This window comes from Erythrolamprus reginae, chromosome 1 (assembly GCF_031021105.1).
Source record: "Erythrolamprus reginae isolate rEryReg1 chromosome 1, rEryReg1.hap1, whole genome shotgun sequence".
Taxonomy (NCBI): Eukaryota; Metazoa; Chordata; class Lepidosauria; order Squamata; family Dipsadidae; genus Erythrolamprus; species Erythrolamprus reginae.
The window spans coordinates 48644807-48670374 of NC_091950.1; the positions used below are offsets into that span (position 1 = coordinate 48644807).

At 40.1% G+C, this 25568-nt stretch overlaps 1 protein-coding gene across 2 annotated transcripts in view; it reads right to left on the bottom strand.

Annotated features, from left to right (window-relative positions):
• Positions 1-5138: 5138 nt before the first annotated feature.
• LBHD2 (LBH domain containing 2) overlaps positions 5139-25568 on the bottom strand; it is a 77253-nt gene continuing 56823 nt past the window's right edge. For both annotated transcript variants that reach the window (XM_070751747.1, XM_070751755.1), the window contains exons 3-5: positions 17486-17573; positions 13797-13992; positions 5139-10917 (exon numbers count right to left, since the gene is read on the bottom strand). In XM_070751747.1, coding sequence (XP_070607848.1) covers positions 10850-10917; positions 13797-13992; positions 17486-17572 — 351 coding nt within the window. In that variant the 5' untranslated portion in view covers position 17573 and the 3' untranslated portion in view covers positions 5139-10849. The remainder of the gene's footprint in view (positions 10918-13796; positions 13993-17485; positions 17574-25568) is intronic.

Consider the following 25568-nt stretch of genomic DNA (forward strand, 5'->3'; position numbering starts at 1 on the left):
TAAGGCGACGTAGTTCTAAGCTTTCTAAACCTAGGAATTGCCTACTCTCTCGCAGAACTAGTTACTACTCTCCAATATAAGGCACAATTAAGGCTGATTCTGAATGGATGCATTGATTTTATGTAGCAGCGCCCCTGGTGGAGATAACTAAAAAGAAAATAGGATTGGGTTGCCCTCCATTTTTGGAAAAGAGATGAAGTGCAAAACTTACCTCATTCACCTTGCTCCATAATCAATCGCTTCTCTCTTGTTGGTAATCTATCTTCTAAAAGTACTGGAGAATATACTGAATGCTCTTTGAAAAGGTTGCTTTCTCAGTAGGCTGCCTGCTTTGAACAGGAATAAAGCACAACAGGACTGGGCATCCACTCAAACATTTATTTAAGCACCACATTGGTCCTGGAAGGTAGGAAAACCTCTCTGGGAAAGTTTATTTCTATGGTGTCCCAGAGATTGGCCAGTCAGCAACCCAGTTGGGTGTGCAGCTGCTAAAAACTGGAGATCATAAAAATTGGGTTTTTTGCTAGAGGGAAACGTGTGTGTGTGTTAGAGAGAGAGAGAGAGAGAGGGAGAGAGAGAGTGTATATTTTTCCAGATTGCTCAATGTTTAAATCATATACAGAGTGTTAAATGTATTTATTTATTATTTTATTATTTATTAATTGGATTTCTCTGAAGACTCAGGGGGGTTGTCATCAGTAGATTGCTAGTATGGAATTAGCATGCAGATTTAGGTAATCCCCTTGAGAAATGGTTCATCCAGTTCAAATAATAAGTTTAATACCAAGCCAACCACTATCAATGATGAAAAAAGCTAAGCAGTGTCTACCCTGGTTCATTTTAGGATGGTAGAAAATCTTACAACTATAGGCTTGCTCAAAAAGTTATAAAAAGGGCAAAGGGAACCAGCTCTGTACTATTGCTAAATGGCTTATCCGTATAATCCCGTGGAATTGAGTTCAAGTTGAGGGTCTCTGATTTTTATTTCACTTTTTTGCTTTAAGAAGAGTCTCTGGTTAAAAATAGGTCAGTCGCAGAAGAGATGATTTGCACACAGAAGATCCCAGTTTCAACCCTTGGCAGTTAATAAAGGCTGAGAAAGATTTCTGCCTGAAATTCCTAAGGGGTAACTAGTCACTATAGTGAGGCCATTTGTACAGAGCAATATTGTTTCTATTTTCCTACCCTTCTTTAATTCTGCTTTATAGAAGTTTAAATGAGAACAGCAAGCACAATCAATTAGAACTCCACTATGTTTCCAAGTTGGCTGGAAAGTAATGCTTGAATTTACAAAAAGTGCAGTATTTCCTTTAATTGAGTTCAATCTTTTCCCTTCCGTGTCAGCAGTTGATATTAAAAGTTTAACGTGTTCATGAATAACATCCCATTATGTATTGCATATGTCAAACAATACATAATAGCTGGTTGATATTTTACATGATTCATAAATTAAACTACCAGTTCATTCATTCCAAGGGGAAAAGTAGAGGCTGTTGCAAATTCATTTTTTAAAAGAGAAGGTTAAAATGTGGCTTCCTTTCATAGGCTGTCAAAATTAATAGATTTCATGATATATTGGTACAAACTCAGAAATGACTGTGCTAATTCTGAAAACTTTAAAAATAGATTCTTGTCCTTTATAATGGAAAGAGACGGAATCTTTCAATATATCTGAGATAATTCAAAAGGATAAGCTTTTTTGCCTTTTGAATTTTTTTTTGAAAATATACATTTTTAACTTTTAAATGTAAGTATAGAGCAAACATTCTTAAAAGTCTCAGGGACCAGCACTAAGTTGATTGAGAAGATGGTTGAAATCTTTTTTGTGGCCAGATTTTTCCTTCCAGGTTGTTTTTACTTCAAGGCCATCTGCAATAGGAGGCTGGCAAAAGGGTTTAAATAGTGCTGGTTTTCATGTATGTTTCCTTTTTTCATGTGTGTTGAGAGGGTACTTGACATGATTTTTGAAAAGGGGCCAGCTTTGTTCAACCACAATGGCAATCCTTACTTTTTTGACACCCCTATGATACTCCTGCCGCATTTATTTATTTATTTATTTATTTACTTACTTACTTACTTACTTACTTACTTACTTACTTACTTACTTACTTACTTACTTACTTACTGTTATGGTTCAGGGTCGATCAGGGTCCAGCTGCGTCTTTGCTGGCACCATGCCCGGAGGAGGATGAAAGCGAAGAGGAGGGGGCTGAGCAGTCGGATGGGGGAGAGTATAGTCAGGAAGGTGACGAGGAAGAACAGCATGAGAGCCCCGGGGAGGGGCTCTCCCTAGCCAGTAGCTTGGAGTCACTAGGGGACGAAGCTCAAGCTGTCATTGACAAGTGACAGAGACGTTCAGATCAAAGGAAGGAGCAATTGAAGAAATACTATCAGCAGTGAATTAGGAACAGCTGGGCTTGGGTGTGGTCCTCATTAGCAGGGAAAGGGTATATAAGGCAGGCCAGCCCTTGAAGCCATGTGGAGTGTTATCAGTTTGGAGTTGTGGTACCCTGTCTTGTTTCTCGGTGTCTCTGTTCCTGGCTTGTGGCACAGCAGTTTGTAAGACCCGTGGGAGGTGTATATCTGCTATCTACAGCTTCGTCTTGGCAGCAAGAATCCTATATTGCTGCATGAACTATTGCCTTCGTGGATATATTTGGAGTTCCAGTGTTTTCCTGCTTTGTAAGAACATTTTCTGTTAGTTTTGTTTCTCTTGAACTTTATAAACTGCATTTGCATTGCACCGGTGTGTCTGGCTTATCTTTTTGGGTTGGTCATAGCTTCCGGAGTGACCCAGACAGAACACTTACATATTTACTTATTTATTTATTTATTTAATTTGACTTTGATGCTGTCCAGTCCTGAAGGACTCAGGGTGGCTTACAATATAAATTACAAAAAAACAGTCAAAAGAAGTAAAAAAAAAACCCATCTAAGCTCTAAAACCCTTATTAAAACTCGTAATAGAATAATTCAACAGCATATATACATATCATTCATGCGCTTGGCCAAGGTAGTTGTTGATTTAGGGCCCCCAGGCCTGCTGGCATAGCCAGGTCTATGGAAAGGCAGCAGGGTGGGAGCATTATGGACATCAGGAGGGAAATTGATTCCATAGAGCTGGGGCGGCAACAACTCCCCCACAGCCCCGCCAACCTGCATTGCTTAGTTGACGGGACCTTTAAAATTAGGGTGGGCCTTTTTCACAGGGTGGGCCTTTAAAAGATAAAGGAGTCCCTGTGAATTTTACTCTGCTATTTGTAGCTGACTTTAGGAGGTGGTGCTCAACTCTGTCTCCTTAAGCCATTGACCCAGTTCTGTCTGAAGATGTTTCAGCAGTCATGTGGTCAGCATGACATCACGCTATGACACAGCGAAACATGGAATGCTGTTATCTTCCCACCAAGGTGGTATCTATTTATCTACTTGCATTTTACATGCTTTCCAACTGCTAAGTTTGCAGGGGTTGAAGCAAATAATGGGAGCTCACAAACCACCAGAGCACAGATCTTCTCTGGCGTCTGTTAAGCAACTGAGCCATGCCACATCTTTTGCTGTAACCCTAACCCTGTTTCATTTATTTTTTCCCATTGTTTTTATTATAATAATAATAATAATAATAATAATAACAACAATAACAATAACAACAACAACAAGAAACAAGAAACATTTATTTATAATGCCCTTTTAACAAAGGGCAGAACAGCATGCTAGCAATAGCAATTTTTAAAAAATAGAGCCCGCATATTGCCCACACAATCCGGGTCCTCATTTTACCCACCTAGGAAGGATGGAAGGCTGAGTCAACCTTGAGCCGGTGATGAGATTTGAACCGCTGACCTGCATATCTAGCAGTCAGCTTTAGTGGCCTGCAGTACTGCACTCTACCCACTGCGCCACCTCGGCTCTTTACTTTATTTGTGGGACTGCCAATGATTTAAATATTTTTGAAGTGGATTGACAGTGTTAGGTTAATCACTGGCATTTATTATTTCTTTAATTAATTTCACAGTACGGTAGCTTTCTCAATCACTGGAATCATTGTGAGAAGATTTATACCCTAATATAAGAATAAAGATCCTGAAGCTAGTTGCTGCTGAATCAAAATCCCCAGAATTCCTCATCATTCTGATAATCTCCTCCCATTCTTCCAATCTTGAAATAAGTTCTGTCAACTTCATTGTTTTCCCTTCCTTCTTCACTCCTCATATAGTCCATCTGTGGTCATAAAGCATATTAGGATGTTTTGGAATGTGCCATTTTTAAAACTTCCTTCCTTCCTTCCTTCCTTCCTTCCTTCCTTCCTTCCTTCCTTCCTCCCTCCCTCCCTCCCTCCCTTCCCCGAACTGCCTTCTTGTGCCTAGATAATGTCACCTTTTATGGCTACACAGCAGCATATGTTGCCTGAACCCTGGAAATAAAAAGTACAGGAACACTCATTCTGTATTAATCATATTATTTATGTGTGCCTTCAGCATATGTGATGGAGCCCAGATCAGATTTTTGTTTCAAATTGCCCTGCCTCATTCAGAAAGAATAATTTAGGGAAAGGGCAAATAATATAATTTTCTACTTGTAATCTTCCTCTGGTTTTCTAAACTGTCTGCTAAAAAGTTCATTTAAAACCCTACTGGAATTTTTAAAAAAGCATATAGAACTCAACATTTCATTTAGTCTTTCATTTTATCTAGTCTAACCAAAGTAGTTTTGGATGGACAACATATAAATTATAAATGAATGAATGAATGAATGAATGTAACAAGAGCCATTCCATGTTGAATACAAAAGTAATAGCTTTCTCTTATCTCCCCATGATCTAATCTGCAAGAACATTTGTTTTTCACTATTACAGCTAAGATAAAAGCCTGTATTATTTTATTAGAAATAATCTATGTCAGATTGTAAATATTTGCCTCATAAATCAAAAATGTTTTAGGAGAGGATCAGTTAGGCAGAACTGAATGAAAATAGCATGTCTGGATATTTAAGCTACTTGCTTGCCATCCATGACCTTTAATACAGGAATGCTATAGGTTTCTTATATTTTCACCAATATAGCTTTTGAGGGTACAGAAAGCTTTGCTTTTCAAATTGGAAACACATTTTAAAATAAATATTTGATATACAAGCTTACGCAATTAGGTCCATGTAGCTTTTAATTGATTTAATTACAGCTGCAAGACATAGCATTATTGAAGTTTATACATAGATGGCAATTTACAAAAAAAAATCAAAGTTTCAAAGGTGCAGAATCCAACAATATATTATATTCCATAAAACCGTTATACACCTCTTGCTTTTAATAGTTTACAAAAATATGACCAACCATTCTGGGTTGCTTTCTTACAAAGCATTTCATCCAAAGCAAAGGAAATACAGAAACAATCAATTAAGTTTAATAGGCAGGACAATACTGTTGTGTACAGATACAATAATGTCATATATGTGGCTATGCACCATTGAATGCATTTGTATTCCTGAAACAGTTTTCTCACCTTCCTTTCTCATTAATTTATAAAATTTGCCCCTCTTAAAATTAAATGCTACTTAACAAAATGTAATTAAAATATTTACATTTAGCATTCAATCAGAAAAGCGAAGCTGGAACAAACCACCAGTCTGTCTTGATCAGCAGCATGTTCCTACAGTAATCATGGAGGTGCTTATGATTAGTCCACAACCAAGAGATGAACACAAAATTATCTTCTCATTTATGTTCTTAAACACCTGGTACTGCCTCAGATTCTGATGATTACCAGTATATAGGCATCATAATTGGTCTACATTCATTAACCTCTTCTCCATGAATTTGCCTAATTCCTTTTTTAAAATCTGTCCAAATTAAACATCATTTCCAGATCTTTGAGTCATACAGTCTGTAGCTTAACTATGCACTGTGCAAAGAAATACTTCCTTCTGCTATGCCAAATGTCTCACCATTCAGCTTCATTGTATCAGCCTATATCCTAGCAATCTGTATAAATTGTGTCACCTTGAAGACATTTAGAGCTGCACAATGCAATCTGAGCTTATACGCAATAGCAAGAAAGTGGGTTGGCTGGTGGCTATGGAGATAAAAGGAGGCAGATGAAAAATGCTGGAGGGCTGTCATCCAGCTCTTCATTTTAAGTAAAAAAAAATGTATTCTGAAATATATATTCAGTTCTTTATTAAGATTATATTAAATTCTGTTGAGAACCACTGGAATTAATAGCAGGTGGTGCAGTGGTTAGAATGCAGTATTGCAGGTAGCTCAGGAATGTTAATTGGCCTGGACTCTTGGCAGCAGCCAGCACCATTATCTCTTAACCAATTTCAGGGAGAGAGTTGCCAACGTGGACTAAAAAGCATGATTCTGCCTGTGTAAATCTTTTCTCAATATAAAAGTGTTTTGCTTTGAAATACCATATTTTTGGAGTATAGGACGCACCCTTTTCCTCTCTAAAAGAGGTTGATAATTAACGTGCATCTTATACTCTGAATGTAGCTTTCCCCCCCAGCCCTAACTAGCTGCTAATGATCTTCCCACCTCTTACCTTGCAGGCTCTTTCATTGTTTCTCTCTGCGAAGAATGTTTTCCAAGCCCTAAGTCTTTCCAGGGTTTTTTTTTTCATTTCTTTAACTTGTTCTGACCGTTTCTTTCCAGGTGCTAATGATGTTCCCAGCTCTTACTGGCTTGCAAGCTCTTTCATTGTTACTCTCTCAGAATAAAGATTTTTTTAAGCCCCTAACCAGGGGATAAAGTGCTGAAGGTGACCAGACTAAGGATGCTAGCCAGATGAATACCTGGTGAGCAGATTGTTTTCCTCCCCAAAAACTAAGGTACGTCTTATACTCTGGTGCATCTTATACTCCGAAAAATACAGTATTTGCATGGATTCTCCATTTGTTCTGATTCTTAGGCCTGAAGCATAACAGATACCTGAATGGCATTTATGATTTATAAGTTTGGTTTTCTTGTTCACTCGAACTGAAGTGGTCTAAATTTAAGTTGGTCAACAAAAAAATTACTTGGTGACAAGATTGTGACTTCAAATAAAAAATAAATAAAGGTCCATCATAATAGGACACATTCTATCCATTTTAATTATTTTTATTTTATTTTTGTGCCTTCCAGTCAATGTTGCTCTTGGCAACTGGCTGGAAACATTCCTGCAGTTTTCTTGGCAAGGTTTTTTGGAAGTAGTAAGGCTGAGAGAGAGTGACTGACCGAAGGTCACTCAAATGGCTTTGGTGGAACTCTTGGTTTCTACTTTAATGCATTAACCATAAAACCAGGTTGACTCCCTTATTCTAGATTGATGATATAACCTCCCCAATGATGGAACCAGCCACCTATTATCCAAAATAATTAATTGCCTTTTATACATAAACTGAATTATGCTCACTTTGTCTAAGAAAAAGTTGTATACTTCCATCTTATTGCTACTGTTGCAAACATTTTTAAAATAAATATATTAATATTTGGTTACTAAGAATATATAGTGAACAATCTCATTAAAATATTTTTCATTATACTGGTAATGATCCTCAGGCAGTGAAAAGGATTCTATTTTGTGTGTGTGTGTGTGTGTGTGTGTGTGTGTGTGTGTGATCTATCTTTCTTTCTTCACAAATCCCATTTTGGGACCAAACCCAACCAATTTCATCATTATAACAAAATTTGTAATTGTTAGAAGTGAGACTGCTATATGATTTGAAAAGCAACCATAACAGTGGAAGTTTACAATCAAATTTAAATTCTCTTTTTCTTAAAAAAAAAAGTAGATGTACATTTAGGATAGTTTTGTGGAATAAGGGACAATATGTATCTGTTTTCATTTTTATTTTTCAAGCATTGTGAATGGGGACAGATAGAACAAGTAGGTTGAGTGAATAAATGGAGAAGAGTAACGGAAGATAAAGCTTCAGTTTTACTCCCTAAACATAAAGCTCCTCTTGTAAAATTTCAGAAGTGTTAACTTAGCAGAAGACTACTCTACCCCTCTAAAGAACAGAACACTATAAAATCTTTCCTGTTACACTGAAGAGTGAAGCAGATATGACCTTGTAGAAGGAACACCTCAATTAGTTAACATGAATGAAGCCCAGAAAAGGAAGAAGCTTTCAAGTCTATATTAGTCAAGTAGTATTCGAGTATTTCTTGTGGTATCTGTTTCCTGACCTGACCTATCAATTCTAAAACCCCGGAAGTTGTTTTTCCCTTCCTTTCTTATACTAAAGAGAGTTAAGGCAGAGTTAGTTTAAGTTTCTTTCTAATGCTTTATTCCTTTCAGGGAATAAATTCATGTTCCTTCTCAGAGGTCATCTCTGTAATTTCCTACACACACTTATTTCTAGACCAATCCTTAATTTTGTATAAAAAGCTCCTTCTTTTAATAATGTGATTCACACCCACACAAATACACCATACAGGTATATATGCTCTACTCCTTTAATCACTACTACTTAGTATTTATGAGTGAAGCTCTTTGGAATCATATAGTGATTGCAGAAACATATAGTGATTGCAGAAACATAAAGGTGAGGGGAGGATTTCTATGAAGAGATCACAGTGAGCTCTGACAGAAGGTTCAGCAACAAGGATTCTATATCTAAAAAAAATGTAGAGCATCTGCTTTGCATGTCTTCCATCATGTTGATATTCCAGAAGTTGTGTCACCAAGTGTATGGTTCCAGAAAACCAGTGGCATTCTAAGATGGTTCCCCTATTGTGGTTTATATTTGGATTCTGTCTGTGCTTTGTGGCTTGCGTATTTTAATTTTTAATCATATTTTAATTTAATAATTATTATAATTTTATTATTATAATTCTACATCATTGTTTTATTTGACTGTTATATGTCAGAGTCACTTCTGAGATAGGCAACCATATTAATTTGGCCAATGTTTCAAATAAATTAAAACGTCACAATCTTGCAAACAAAGCCTGCTTCTTTTTCAAGTGTGTCACAGGTAACACTTCAATTCCATGTTTGTGGATGCGATCTTGAATTTTTTTGGCTCCCTTCCTATAGGTAGCCATGTAATTTTTGTATGGGGAACATTTTTCTCCAGCTCAGGATTTAACTTTTTCCTAAGCATGGCATATGAAGAGCTGCTCTTTTGCTAGTTCCAATAAATATCAGATCTTGTTTGAAAGTGTAGTACAAAAAGAATTTGGGAAATTATTAGAACTTTGTATGCCCACACAAACTTCAATCTGTTAATCTAAGATTGGTAGACACTTTTAAAATAAAGCATGAACCCTCATATTAAGAAAACAAAATTTAAAAAATTGAATACTTCTACAAATTTTCTTAGCTGGTGTATAAACACATTAAGGCTGATGCTGATAATAGTAATTATTATTTATATACGTCATGGGTGAAAATTTATCATTCCCACCCATCCCGATATTGTTTTAACAGGTTGAGTTTTGATTACTACCATATACACATAAATGTACTTTACTGTCTCATCTCCCTGGAGAGCTTTATTTCAACGTAATTACTTACAGGAAGAAAACTTCCTTTGTGCTAAAATAGTGAAAACTCACTTTAAGACATCAAAATGCAAGAATCAAGTCAAGTTGAGTTAATCTTGGAATTAACACCATATAAATATCGCTTCGGTTTATCATATCACTTTGTCATGACTTCTACCTAATTCTGCAGACTATTTTGGGGACCACCTCAAAATTAAAGCATTGAAAAGCACTCTTGGGAATAACTGCTATATCAGTTTTACCCTATTCACTGCTACTGTGGGGTTCTGCTTAAGAGTCTCCCTGTGCAAAAGCCTACAATAGATTAAATAATCCAAATAAAGCAGATTGTGTGGGAGGCATCATTAATTACATTAAAAAATGCATCTTAAGTCTGTCCTGGCCATTTCTGTCTAGTCTTAGATCCAAAATTATAGATAAAAATTTCAGCAGTCTATATACAAATGAATTGGAAATATCCTAAAACAGCAATGGCGTAAGCAATGTTCTCTTTTCCCCTTTCAAAACAGGCCCAGTTAAGCCAGGTTAACATTTGGCTTACAAATTGTTTGCGCAAACAATAGAAAAGGCTGCTGAAGTTGCACAAAACTAACTGATTCACAAACAATAATGAACAGCTATTTTCATTCAAAATGTACACTGGTAAAGTATTCCTTAAACCTTACATTTGTTTTTTCCCCCTTCAAATGCAATGTTAATAAAAGGCTGGCTCACTTGAATTTGCACAGAAGAAGAGAGAAGGGATAAGTATAGATCCCTGCTATGCACCACAAAAAGGCAGTCCTAAATTCTCCATTTAATCCAGATTTAAAAGTGAAACTTGCATTTCTATACAAAAAAAGGTACAAAGTTAGAAGGTGACATTATATTACATCAATTATCCATAATATCACAGTGCTAGTTTTAAATGGCTAAAACAAAAGAGGTTTAATTGATTTACTATATTCTATGGCAAACAAACCCTGTGTCTTGGTATCAATACCAAATAGCTCTTTTATCTTCAAGAGGCAATTTCACTTACAAGTGCTAATTGAAATTGATTTTTAAAAAATATTTTTTGGTGTTTGATATGAATAGTTTTGCTTCTATTTTTCCTTTGTGGCATTAATAAAAAGAACCAAGAAGAACTACCTAATGTGCTCAGTTTTTCCTCCAAGGAAATTGAAATGATATGAATCCCAGCCTGAAAAGAAGCAATTCTAAAGCCCCTACATTTCTTGCCATGTACTAACCTAATACTGTAATAGAACTAAAATTAAAACCTTCTACGGTTTTAAAATAGAGCATGTTGACAAGCCTTCGGAATGTGCCAGCTTTTCCATTAGGGTCCCACCACAGCTTCAGTTTGTTGAATGAAGTTCCTTAGTCATCCTCAGTTCTGCTCTCACAGGATTTTGTACTATCTCCTATGTCTTGGTGTGGTGAAGCACCTGAAGAGAAACCATTGTTGCTGTGTTAGAGAAATTATGATTAACCTAGCTACAGTTTGTTAAAGACGCATAATATATATGGAGTTACTCTATCTCAAACATAAATGATACTATCAAGGGTGGGTTCTACCTTTTTATTTATTTATTGTTAGAGTTGAAAGGGACCATGCAGGTCATCAAGTCCAACCCCCTGCCTGAGCAGGAATCCTAAAGCACCCCAGCCAAGTGGCAGTCTAGTCTCCTCTTGAAAGTGTCCAGAGTTGGGGAGTTCACAACCTCCGCAGGCAGGTTGTTCCAATGGTTGATCACTCTGACCGTCAGGAAGTTCTTCCTTACTTCTAGGTTGAATCTCTCCTTGGTCAGCTTCCAGCCATTGTTCCTCGTCCGGTCCTCTGGTGCTCTGGAGAATAGAGTGACCCCCTCCTCTCTGTGGCAACCCCTCATATACCTATATACTGCTATCATGTCCCCTCTGGCCCTCCTTTTCTCTAGGCTATCCATGCCCAGTTCCCGCAATCTCTCTTCGTAAGTCTTGGTTTCAAGTCCCCTAATCATTTTGGTTGCTCTTTTCTGCACCTTCTCCAGAGTTTTAATGTCTCTTTTGTGGTGACCAGAACTGGATGCAGTACTACAGATGTGGTCTGACCAGGGCGTAGTAGAGTGGTATTAATACTTCCCTGGTCTTGGAGTGTATCCCTCTGTTGATGCAGCTTAGGATGGTGTTGGCTTTTTTGGCCGCTGCTGCACATTGCTGGCTCATGTTTAGTTGAGTATCCACCAAGACTCCAAGATCTCTTTCGCAATTACTGCTGCTAAGTGGGGTTTTTCCCAGGCTGTATGTGTGTCTAGTTTTTTTTTACCAAGGTGAAGGACTTTGCTCTTGTTGACGTTGAACATCATGTTGTTAGTGTGGGCCCATAGTGTTAATCTGTCTAGATCTTTCTGTATTTTGAGCCTGTACTCTAGGGTGTTGGCTACCCCTGCCAGCTTGGTGTCGTCTGCGAATTTGATTAGTTCCCCTTCTACTCCCACGTCCAGGTCATTGATGAAAATATTACCTCACTACTGGTTTGCTTCCTCCCGTGCCACTTGGGCCTGCATACATTGTATGCCACCCAGCCGCACATATATGCACAGTGTTGAAAAACAATATGGCAGAGCCAATGGTGCTGCTGAGAGAGCTGGTTTGGGGGCATGGCCAGCTGGCCATCGCTCCTGGTTGGGCAAGCAGGGGAAAATTACCGCTATCAGTTCTAAAGAACTGGGAGGAACAATGTGTTTGAATAATTGTAAATAGAAGATGAAGTTTCTGATGGGTTAAGGCTTAATTAACATTAAAATTACATAAATTTAAGCCAAATGTTTGACCACCAAGCTACTTGTTCTTTTGACAGAGCACCATGATAGGGACAATCCTGGTCTTAACTGTTAAGCTGGGGGAAGAAAGGGTGCACAAATCTTAAAAGAGACTAGGATTGTCCCTATCATGGTGCTCTGTCAAAAGAACAAGTGGCTTGGTGGTCAAACATTTGGCTTAAATTTATGTAATCTATCGTCATTTAACATTCACTGGTTGATCTAATGGGATTTGAAGACAAGGTCTGTCTATGCATGATATATTAGAGCATCCCAACAAAGGAATAAGAATGTGAGAGCTTAACATTTTTTATTAATATGGGTGGAACCAGGGGTGATATTCAGCAGGTTCTGATAGGCTCTGGAGAACCGGTAGCAAAAATTTTGAGTAGTTTAGAGAAATAGCAAATATCACCTCTAGCTGGTCCCAGAGTTCAGTGGGAATAGAGATTTTGCAATATCCTTCCTCTGTCATGCAAGGATGGGTTGCTACCAGTGTGATAGGCGACCACTTCCATGTGAGTTCTATGGGCGATGCTATCTTTTTTCTTCACTTTTTCTGTAATTTTTGCTTCTGCATATGTGCAGAAGCAAAAAAAATTGCTGATATCTTTCACCTGTGTGTGTCCCCTCACAAGATTTTGGCATAATTTTGCTTCTTCCGCATGCACAGAAGTAAAAATACGCTAGGGGTGTGCATGCAGTACACACGCAAGACAACGAAAGGTGTGTGCGTAGTGCACCGGTAGCATCCAATAATAGCAATCAGCCTCTGCTGCCATGCCTACCAAAACACACCCACAGAACCAGTAGGGAAAAATTTTGAATTTGAATTTCACTTCTTGGTGGAACACATGGTGTGCTAGTACAGGCAGTAATGGGCAGCCAAAGATTTTATTGCCACACTGTGGGTGTGGCTTATTTTGTGGGTGTGGCTTAATGGTCATGTGACTGGGTAGGAGTGGCTTGCCTGCCATGTGATCAGGTGGGAGTGACTTGAATGATCATCATCGTTCAAGTGAACTGTTAAGTCCTTGACTTACAACCTTACCAGTGTCGCTCGCTGGGGTGACAATTTGCTTTGCGTTTCCCACACTCTCCTTCCTGGGTCGCCCCTCCACCTCAGGCTGGATAGCTAGGCAAACAGGTGCTGCCAGAAGAATAAATGCTGCCAGCGCCGCTTCCACCCACACCTTCTGTTTGCACCTCAGGCAGGAGGTGGCCGTGTGAGGCTGCAGGGGAGCCGGGCAGGAGAGAGGGAAGCTCGTCCAAGGCCAGGAAGGAGGAAAGAGGAGAAAAGCAAGGAGCGCAGCAACAGCGGAACAAAGGAGAGCTGAGCTGAGACCAGTAATCCAGGAAGTGACAGCTACCGATCAGCTGGAGCTATGCACACATATTTATTTCTGCCGGTGGAACTGTGTTCCACCCCATTCTGCCTGCTGCCCACCCCTGAAAACAGGCGATGTCACACTCTTTTTTGTTTCCCCAGTTTCCCCAGTGAAAGTTAATTAAAATGTTCATACTTTCAAGATCCATCTGGTGTTGTTGAGCACAGGATCTCTGAGCAGCAAGAGCCTTCTTATCTTCCATCGATTTCAGGTCTTCTGGCGGCCAACGAAGCTCCCCACTTTCAACATCCCCTGTCTCAGATGGCTCTACCACAATGGATGGTAATCTCTTTGACAATTTTGGATACTTTTCATGGGCCTCTGGAAAAGCCTATGAAGTATAATGAAAAAAAAATTAGTTCCATTATGATGATCTGTTGTAATGACATGTACAGTATAAAGAAATAACTATAGAGACAAATGGATATTCACCAGCTAAATTTACCAACTAATGTAGAAAATAATTTAGGATGGGGAAACCACAGGGAGGGTGGAGGCCTTGTTTCCTCCCAGGATATTCCTAGAGAGGCCCCACAGAGGCTTCTCCCCTCCTTTTCTGGTCCTGTTTCCTCCCAGGATATTCCTAGAGAGGTCCCACGGAGGCTTCTCCCTGCCTTTTCCGGTTACAGTTTCAGAGGCTTGGGTTTGTAAGTGAAAAATGGTTCTTGAGAAGAGGCAAAAAAATCTTGAACACCCAGTTCTTATTTAGAAAAGTTCATAAGTAGAGGCGTTCTTAGGTACAGGTACCACTGTACCAGTAAATGTCAACAATACTTATTTCTCACATTTACTTTAACAAATATAAATATAGAATTTTTTTTTTAAAAAATCAGGTAACATCTATGGAGATGTGGAATTGTTATCAATGCTATGATATACTTTAAATAATATTTCTTACCAATAGTAGTTGCCCAGGGCAGAGCTCCCTATCTTCTAATAAAAATGGCCAAACTATCCTCCTTTCAACTTATTATTTGCCTTTTATCAAATCCTCAGATAATTTCATCTTTATTTAATCTTATACATTGCAGGTGACTAATGATTAGATAATATCTGAGACATACACTAGAATTTGCAAAGAACATTCACAAAACTTAGAGAGATTTTCAGATAATGGGTACTTCTAGGTTGTATTTTTCTTATACAGTCAATTTAACACATTTATGTAATTATGCAGGGAGAAATCAAGATGTCTTTTTTATTTGTCAATTTTCAATATCTCCCCATGATTCTTCAATTAAATCATAAAAATTCTGCAAAGAGGAACAGGTAAATTTGTTATATAAGCTATCCAATTTCAAATGTCCTGAATGGGTATTTTAAAACTGTAGTCCGAAGTAGGCTAGACTTACATAACAACTGAATCTGCCCAAGGCCATCCCTAAAGATACATATTTATAACGAAAAGCCATTTCTCCAAAAATTCACTGCAAAAACATTATTCTGAAATATAGTAATTGTGGCAAAGGGCTAAGTTATAAATCATTACAAATATGAAATCTCAAATTGATACATAATTGAGACAATGCGTGCTGGTGTGTATTTTAATTACATTTACTTTTATTCTAATTCTAATTGTTGTTCACAATGTTATTTTTTTATTTCAGTGCATTGTAAGCTACTCTGAAAAGTTGGTTTTGAAAGGTAAACAAATTAGGAAAATACAGTGGTAAAGTGGATTGCCTTTTTTTCATTAGACTGAACAAAAGCAGGATGTCAGCCCAGCAACCTCTGAACTAAGTTGGAAAAATAACACTGTATGTTATGTTCATTACAGACTACCATTTCTGTCATTATTGTCAAAGATTAGTTCAATCCTAGGTTACCATATAAGGTAAAAAAGGGATGTAACATGTAAGCATGTTAAACAATAATGAATGCTGAGTCATAGGGTGTAAACTGCAACCTGATTGGGCTAGAGCATTATAAAATGGAAAGCAACTTTACAATGAATGTTAGCTGTTGGCTGTGGCTGTTGCGGTGGACGCGGAGTAAGCACACGGACACAGAAAATGGGTTATAAAATGGGTCACATTTATTATAATTAACCAGGACCTGCAGAGGTAAAACGAAAGAGGGCGGAAAGTCCAATCAACAATTTCTAAGCAACTATGGGCGAAGCCTCCTGCTGAGCCAAAGGGGGAGGTCCCCTTGAACATGAACTTGGACTTGACCTCCCCCCTTTGTTCCCTGCCATGCCCTTGTGTGTGGGGAGGCTCACCCACCCCGGTACTCGACTCCGAGCCATCCATACCCTGTAGTCATGGCAGGGAGCGGCCGTTCACCTTCCAAAAGGTACCCAAAGAAGATCATGTAAGTAAGCTTTACTGCATATAGCTAAAGCAAATTTTGTTCCTGTAAATAGAAGATTAAGACAGAAAATATTTTAATTGCACTAAAGAGTAAAACTGTTTACTACTGTTTTCTACAAAAGTGTCTTCGTTATTTCTCTGCACTGGTTCTTAAATTGCTACACTATAAATTCTGGTATCTTCTCAAGTCCTGCTGCATAGCTCTGTATATCACATCCACGTTGGAGCAGAGTTAGGGCAACGGCTTTCATGCCAGCAGATATGGCTCTGCGTGCCATAGGTTGCCACCACTGATCTATAGTCATCCAAAAAATGATGAAGTGCAGTAAACTGTACTGTAAGGTTACCCATTCTTTATTTAGAGAGATAAGTTATCAAAAAGATAACTTTTAGAATATATCACCATTTTCTACTGGTTCTCCAAAATCACTGTAGCTATACATTCCAGGTGTCTGTCTAGCACCTTGATTTTGAATCTACTTTTTTAAGCCTCTCACTTGATTCACTGATGTAAAACCTAAAAGGTTTCAGTAAGCAATTTTGGAAAGTACTGTGTTTTGTGAAACACTGTCACCTTCTATTATATTAAAAGGAATTTAGTTCCAAGCTTCACCAAACCGATAGCCATAACAAAACCTAGCTCATAATCCTTCAGATTAAAACATACAGTGGATTTCAATTTTTAAATACTATGACCTTGTGCTCTCTAGCTTATTCTAAGAAGCTATATTGTTCTGATAGACTTTGAAGATGTGACCTTTTATTTTTATTTATTTATTTTGTCCAATACACAATACATATTGAAGTGAATAGACATGAAGTATTATATAAAAAGAGAAGATATAAAAATAGAGGAGTAGATATATGAAGGAAGAAAAGATATATGAGATATGAGATAAGGAGAGACAATTGGACAGGGGACGAAAGGCAGGCTAGTGCACTTATGTACGCCCCTTACTGACCTCTTAGGAACCTGGAGAGGACAATCGTGGATAGTCTAAGGGAGAAATGTTGGGGGTTAGGGGTTGACACTACTGAATCCGGTAATGAGTTCCATGCTTCGACAACTCAATTGCTAAAGTCATATTTTTTACAGTCAAGCTTGGAGTGATTAATATTAAGTTTGAATTTGTTGCGTGCTCTTGTGTTGTTGCGGTTGAAGCTGAAGTAGTCATTGATAGGCAGGACGTTGGAGCATATGATTTTGTGGGTAATACTTAGATCATGTTTTAGGCGTCGTAGTTCTAAGCTTTCTAGACCTAGGATTGATAGTCTGCTTTTGTAGGACATTCTGTTTCAAGTGGAGGAGTGAAGGGCTCTTCTGGTGAAGTATCTTTGGACATTTTCTAGGGTGTTGATGTCCAAGATGTGGTATGGGTTCCAGACAGATGAACTGTATTCAAGGATGGGTCTGGCAAAAGTTTTGTAGGCTCTGGTGAGTAGTGTGAGATTGCCGGAGCAGAAGCTGCATCCGACTGTAGCTTTGTATTCAATTTGCATACATACACTTACCTGAGTGGAAGTGCCTCCTTCTTCCTCAGGTTGGCTCAAGGTAAATTCCTCCATCACAGGTTCACGTGTATTCATTACCTCTGTCATGCTGCAAAAATCAGAACAGGCTATTTAAAATGTGAAAGACGTAAGACAGGTGAAATGTCTCCTAACATATTTTAATTTTCTTATCCACAAGACAAAGCGCGCTATGGCTTATGTATTAATAAGTCAAGCTACTATGCATGTACATCCATTAATAGCATAATTTATATTAGTTTAATTCTTTTAATTGTGTTCATGAATTTACAGGAAAAAATCAGAACTAGTTGCACTCCAACTTTCAAGATTATTATTATTATTATTATTATTATTATTATTATTATTATTATTATTATTATTATTATTATTTAGATTTGTATGCCGCCCTTCTCCGAAGACTCGGGGCAGCTTTCTATATCATGAATAAATCTTTCTATACCAATAGCAATTCTTCTCTATTCCTCACTTCAAATCAAGTCAGAAAAATTAGTGAGACATCAAAGACAGCTGAGGAAAATGAGATGGTGATTCCCTATGACTCAATACCTACTTTGTTCTTTTTCTGAGGTTGCAGAAATGAGGTTGACACAACTAATACAGAAGTGAAATATGATGAATAACTGAATGTCAGAAATTAAAAATCCCTAGGTTATATCATAATGCAGAAAGTAGGCCTCAGGTAAGAATGCTGAGTCATTCAGAGGCAGTTGAGCATGCAGCAATTTAACAATTATATGAAAAGTATTTAACTAGGCAAGAGCTCCCTGCTCTTTCTCTCTGTCTGTTCACTGCTGTTGCTGTTCGTGGAAGCATGCTTTGAAGAAGCTGTAACACTTTAAAAGTTGGTTCCTGTGAGTTATTGAACTAAGATAGTTGTAGCAGGGTACTAGTAAGATACTATCTTATTGTATGTATAATATAGACAGTAGTAGTAGTAGTAGTAGTAGTAGTAGTAGTAGTAGTAGTAGTATAAAGAAGTAAATATATTTTCCACAACTATCTACTGCTGCTGTGTTTTATTGAAGACTTCAACTCCATTTCTACTGGTCTGTGGCTGGCTGGCTGGTTGGGTTGGTGGGCTGGCTGGACTGGTTTGCTGCTTGGGCACAAACAGGCTAGTTTCCGCAAATGCAAGCTCCAATACTGAATGGCTGTTCTAGCTTATTGAACAGAAGGATTAGAGGGGACATGATAAGCGTCTTTCAGTATTTGAGGGTCTGTCACATTGAAGAGGGGATTGTATTATTCTCCAAAGCACTAGAGGGCACCGTTCCCCGAAAGCTGTGCCCACGCGCGCCTGCGCGCCCCAAAATACACCCCCGCGCAGCCTTTTTCACGGCCGTGTGCTCCCCATCCCCATGCCAGCTGCGGGGGGGGCGGGGAGGCGCCGGCAGCAGAAAGGAAGGGAGTCGCGGCCGCCCCTGCCTCCCCACAGTTCCTCCGGCCCCTCGGCCTTTCGGCGCTGCCCCCCGCCCACCCCCTCTGCTCCTCCGCCGCCGCCTGCCTTTCGGCGCGGCTCCTCCCGCACCCGGAACACACACCCTGCCCGTCTCACCTTTGCCGAGAGCACTTTCATCCCGGGCTCTCGGCAAGGGGATTGCAGGAGAGGCGGAGCAGGCATTCTCTCAGCGGAGGCCGGCGAAGGCTTTTCTTATTTTGAATATTTCGAGCCGGCTAGCAGGGAGATAGGGAGCATGCACAACCGCTCGCGCGCCCCCGACATTGAATATCACCTTTGCCGGCCTCCGCTGAGAAGAACGGAGAGAGAACGAGAGACAGTGAGAGCAACAGACAGCAAGATAGAAAGTGAGAAATAGAGAGAGAAAGGGGGGAGAGAAAGAGATAGCAAGAGAGAGAGAATAAGAGAGAGAAAGAGTGTGAGAAAGAAAACAAGAGAGAAAGAGTGAGTGAGAGAGAAAGAAAACGAGAGGGAAAGTGAGAAAAAGAGAGAGAAAGAGGGGGGAGAGGGAAAGAGAGAGAGAGAAAGCAAGAGAGAGATGAGAGGAAGGAAGAGAGAGAGAGAAGAGTGGAAGGAAGAGATAGAGCGAAATGATAGAAAAAAGGGGAGAAAAGAGAAATGAGAAAATGATTGAGGCAGAGAATGACAGGAAAGAGAGAAAAACAGAGAGAGAAGTGACTCTTGATTTAAAGCATATGGTAAAAGCACTTAAATAATAACAGAAAAAACCCCCAGCCCTCACCTGTTTTTATTAATAGTTATGTTTTTGGTTTTGCTGGTTGATTTAGTTTTAATAGTAATGGATTTTGGGTTTTTTAAATTATTAATTTCTTTTAATAAAAAAGAAGGGATTTTTTTCTTATTTATTTATTTATTTATTTATTTATTTATTTATTTATTTATTTATTTATTTATTCTTCTATGCCGCCCAGTCCCAAAGGGACTGTCGCTCAGACACTATACTTTTCCGCCCACACCGAAAAAAAATTAGAGGGTACATTGCTAGAGGGCAGAACAAGAAGTAAATAGTGGAAGTTTGTTAAAGAGAGATCCAACTAAGAAGGTGTTGTGGCTAGCTCTGGCCCAGCTCCTGCCCCAAGGAATGTGCAGGTGGATGTGGGGGAAACATCCACATACCGCAGGCCTGTTTTGCTCCTGATGGAATCTGCTGATGAAGCCTCCTCTGACCAAGGAAGCGTGAGTGACAGGGAAGAGGGGAGTTTGGCAGACAGCCCAGGAGGAGATCAATCATCCTTGGATTCTGAACAAGAATTAATGACACATCCAGGCATGCGTAGAGTGATGCATAGGAGACAACAACTTAAGGATTATTACAAGAGAAAATGAGGCCACCTGTGGTTGGGTGGGGCTGCTGTAATTAGTGCTACAGATAAAAGTGCAACCTGGTGTTTTAGCCTCATGGCAGTTTATCTGATTCATTGTTTCGTCAAGATCGTGGTTTTTGTGCTGTTCAAGATTGTATGTGGACTCTCTGGACTTTAGAATTGGACTCAATTTTCCAGTTATTGGGTGAGCAATTGGATTGCATTTAACCTGTGCCTTTTGTGTACCAGAAAATCCCTTTGACATTTAAAAAGGGAACTGTTTCTGTTTTTCTGTTTATAAAAACTTTTGGGTTTTCCTTTTATCATGCGGTGTGTGTCTTCCTGGACTAATTACCCTATAATTACAGGCAGGGCCGCCATCAGGAATTTTGGGGCCCCATACAGCCTAAGTGTCTGGCCCCCCCCACGCCATTTTAAAACTACTTTTTAAAAGTTTTTAAGAAGATGTTAGATAATCATCTGAAAATAGCTGTAAATAAAACCCGATGTTCCCAGAATTAACTTTATTCATAAGATTATGATAGCAACAACTTGACCTTAGTTTTACTGGAACTATAGAATAATCATATAATAACCGCTGATGTTACAGGCCGTATAACTATATAAAGAAGGAACTGTGAGGATAACAGTTCAAAAGGGACGGGGGTGGTGTTTGTTATGTTGTGTTGTTTTGTTGCTTGTCTTATAAAATGCAAATACAAAATTTAAACAAACAAATAAGTATATTGTAAAATGATAGATTATGTACTATCTTATTTTTTTAATGTTTACATAATAACTACTTTTTTTAAAAAAAATCATCTGTCTGAAGTAGTGTAGGATTCCTGTCTAAGCAGGGGGTTGGACTAGAAGACCTCCAAGGTACCTTCCCACTGTTATTCTATTCTAATTATCCAGGGGGTTGTGTAGTTATCAGTGGTATTAAAATAGGAGCTGTTAAAAAAAAACCAAATACAATTTCATATTGCTTCACATCTCAATATCCTTTTCGATCTAGTTTTTATGCCCATCGGTGAACGCAGGTCTGAACGAGCCAGTGGTATCCAAGTTAATTTCAAAGTACACTGCTCAAAAAAAAGTGAAGGGAACACTTAAACAACACAATATAAACTCCAAGTTGTCAATCAGCGTTGCTTCCTAAGTGGACAGTTTGATTTCACAGAAGTTTGATTTACTTGGAGTTATATTGTGTTGTTTAAGTGTTTCCTTTATTTTTTTGAACAGTGTAGATCAGGTGTCCCCAAACTTTTTACACAGGGGACCAGTTCACTGTCCTTCAGACTGTTGGAGGGCCGGACTATTAAAAAAACATGTGAACAAATCCCTATGCACACTGCACATACCTTATTTAAAGTAAAAAACAAAATGGGAACAAATACAATATTTAATATTGATTCTTCCTCTTTCTCTCTCTCTCCCTTTCTCTCTGTCCTTCTGTCTTTCTAATTCTCTCTCTCTTTCTCTGTCCTCTCTTTCTCTTTCTTTCTCTCTTTCTTTCTTTCTCTCTTCTCTCTTTCTCTCACTCACTCTCTTTGTATCTCTCCCTCTTTCTCTCTCCCTCTCTCTGTCTCCTCCTTTCTCTCTCTCCCTTTCTATCTCTCTTCTTCCTTTCTCTCTCCCTCTTTCCCTTTCTCTCCCCCTCTCTCTTTCTCTCTCTCTTCTCTTTCTCTCACTCACTCTCTTTCTATCTCTCCCTCTTTCTCTCTACCTTTCTTTCTCTTTCTCTCTCTCTCTTTCTCTGTCCCTCTCTTTCTTTCTCTCTGTTCTTCTCTTTCTTTCTCTCTGTCCCTCTCTTTCTTTCTCTCTGTCCCTATTTCTCTCTGTCCCTCTCTTTCTTTCTCTGTCCCTCTTTCTTTCTCTCTGTCCCTCTTTCTTTCTTTCTGTCCCTCTCTTTCTCTCAGTCCCTCTCTTTCTTTCTCTCTGTCCCTCTTTCTTTCTCTCTGTCCCTCTTTTTCTTTCTCTCTGTCCCTCTCTTTCTTTCTCTCTGTCCCTCTCTTTATTTCTTTCTGTCCCTCTCTTTCTCAGTGTCCCTCTTTCTTTCTCTCTGTCCCTCTTTCTTTCTCTCTGTCCCTCTCTTTCTTTCTCTCTGTCCCTCTCTTTCTGTGTCCCTCTTTCTTTCTCTCTGTCCCTCTTTCTTTCTCTCTGTCCCTCTCTTTCTTTCTCTCTGTCCCTCTTTCTTTCTCTCTGTCCCTCTCTTTCTTTCTCTCTGTCCCTCTCTTTCTCTCTGTGGGTGGGTGTATGTGTGTGCGCGCACGCGCTCCCCGCTGGGCAGTCGCGGGGGTTGTTCCCGTTACTCTGTTGTTGTTATTGCCTTTTTTTTTAAAGCGAGAAAGAGTCGTGGAGACCTCAGGCAGAAGGAAAGCCATCTCACTGCCTTTAAATGGCAATTGCGTGTCATCTGAGCATGCTCCTGAGTGGGCCGGCGAGGGATATAAAAAAGGCTGGGACGCAGCGCGGAGCTCTCAAGCGAAAGAGCCGCCGTGGTAGGAGAGTCAGTGGGAGAGTTCAGGAGCCTCATGAAGCGCCGCGGTCCTTTTCGGCGAAGTCCTCGTCGGCGTTTGTTTTGTTTTGTTTTGAAAGGCGGCTGAGTCCCGGGCGGCTTTCCCGCGCAATTTCTGCTCCTTCCCAGGGAGTCTCCTTTTCTTTTACCGAAGGGAAGCTCTGATTGATGGCATTACCTCAACCCACCTGTTGCCAGAAGTTCTCCCTTCCCGGCCGGCCGTGGGTCGAACGTCCGGGCGTAGTGCACATGGCCCCAAAAAAGGCGCCCAGCAGCAATAGCGCCCACGTGTACTCCAAGCGGCGGCGGTGGAGGGGGTGGGAGGGGGCGGGGCGGGAGAAAGCCGAGAAGAGGGGGCGGGGTTGTCTATCAAGGCGGAGGAAGGCGGAGCTTGGCAAGTCGGAGCGACGGAAGCGCCAGCCAATTAGGGGGCCCTGCCCCAAATGTGTCAACTTCAGAGAGCGGTTCTGCTAGGCGAAGTTGCCACTGGCGGTGGCAGGGATTTCAGTGGGAGCGATGGAAGCCGGTGAGTGGGGTAAAGGCAGGCAGCCGGCAAAAGAGGGAGGGTACAGACTGGGCATGTGCAAGGAGCCGCTGACTGCAGGCCCCAATTTGCCCAGGCCCGGTACAGCACTACCATTAGTACCCGTCTATCGGCGGCCCTGATTACGGGTGGTTGAAACACGTTGGCAGAACAGAAGGAAGGAGAAATTTTGTGGCAATGAGAACAATTATTCGATGAAATGGCTTTCCCTCTGCAGTTGTAGGTGCTCCATCACTGGAAGTTTTCAAAAATAGACTGGACAACCATTTAGCTGGAATGCTACAAGCTCTCCTGCCTTGAGCAGGGGTTAGACTAGAAGACTTTTGAGGTCCCTTCCATTCCTCTGATACTCTGTTCTATATCTGTGATGATGAATCAATGCACGCTTGCCACAGGTGGCATGCAGAGCCATATCTGAGGACATGCGAGGCATTGCCCTATGTTAGCTCCAGCACACATGTGTGTGCTGGCCAGCTCATTTTCTGCCCCCCAGAGGGCAGTGGGAGGTTGGTTTTTTTGCTTTCCCCAGGCTTCAGTAAAGCCTCCTGAAGCCTGGAGATGGTAAAAACGGTCCAGCATCCCAACCGGAAGTTCATTTCCGAACTACGGTTGGGCCGTTGAGTCTGTTTTTCTCCATCCACAGGCTCTGAAGGTTTTCCCGAATCCAGAGGAAGTTGAAAATGAACTCCCTTCACCCTCCAGACAGAAAATCAGCTGGAATCCATTTTTTGCAATCCACAGGCTCAGGAGGCGTCAGTGAGCTCTGTGTACATGTGCAGGGGGGACAGCATGGGGGGTTGTGTGCACATGCATGAGCATGGACATTGCATTATGGGTATGAGCAGTGAAGGGCTACCAAAATTTTTACTACCACACTGTGGGCGTGGCTTATGCATTTTCTTTCCACATCTTTTAGTGCAAATTGGGTGCTCTGGGGTGGAGCTCCATTTTCGCTACCCCTAAATGCTGACGCTAATCCTACCCGGTAGCAAAAGTAAGTGAAACCCACCACTGGAGGAAAGCCTTCAGGGAGGCTTTTGGTCCAGAGTGAGGGAAGATCTATAAAGATCAGGGCAAAGTCATGGCGTAGTACCCTAGGCCCGTGTACCTGTCACCCAAGTCCGATAGTGAGGAGGTCAGAGAGGATGTAGTGTCAGAGGCTGGAAGCCAACCAGGGCCTTCTGCACCTCCCGAGGTGCACATGAGAGACTCAGGAGAAGAGGAGGAGGCTCTTCTTGATGCTAGGGCATGCAGGGCTGCCAGAAGGCAGGAGTGGCTATGCAAGAGGAGGTCTCTTCGTGAATAGATCTGTAGAACAATTGGGTGTGGGCACACATATGCACGCCCTTTTGGTACCTGAGCAAAAAAGGTTCGCCATCACTGCTCTATATTCTGTGTTCTACTGCTTGAAATCTTCATTTAAAACTTCCCAGCATAAACTTCAAACCAGAACAAATCAAAATTATAGCCTACAATGAGATGCTGCCTGCTTCAATCATCATCACCATCATCACCATCACCATCACCATCATCATCATTATTAGTATTAATTACATTTGTATGCTGCCCTTCTCCAAAGACTCGGGGTGACTTTGCAGAGACTTTGCAGGGACTTTGCAAGGAGACTAGCCCCTAAAGAAAATAACTACTATAATTAGAAAGTTAACATACTCTGCCGGAGAAAATGTATAAAATGACATAACAGTATATTGAAATGTCTCACGTTTGTGGCTGATGAAATTAGATCATTATCCCGCTCCCCGTAAATTGCTTGTAAGGGGAATGGATTTTGTGGCACCAGGTGACAGGAGAAATTGGACATTTGCATGAACTAAAAACTAGAAAGCATGTGGCAAGAATCAATTGAAATGGATGAAATGATTCCACACGGCAGTGCTTTCTCAAGGGAAGAGTAGAGAGCGAGAGCAGATGACATTTGCAGAAGCAGTGAAGCTTAAGTATCTAAGGATCTTTTGCAAAAAATAGTGGAGAAATAAAATAACGATAAAAATGCACAGATGCCATTCCATGTAGTTGAACAATGGTAAATGCTTTAAGAGCGTGCTACCACTTTTTTTTTTTACAGTTAACAGCCAGTCACCAAGACAGAATGAGAATTGAAACTATTCTGATGTCCTTCTTCAATATCAATTCCATTAGAATTTGAGGGCTCTTGAAGCAACAAGAGAAAATAAGAAACTCAGTATGTTATA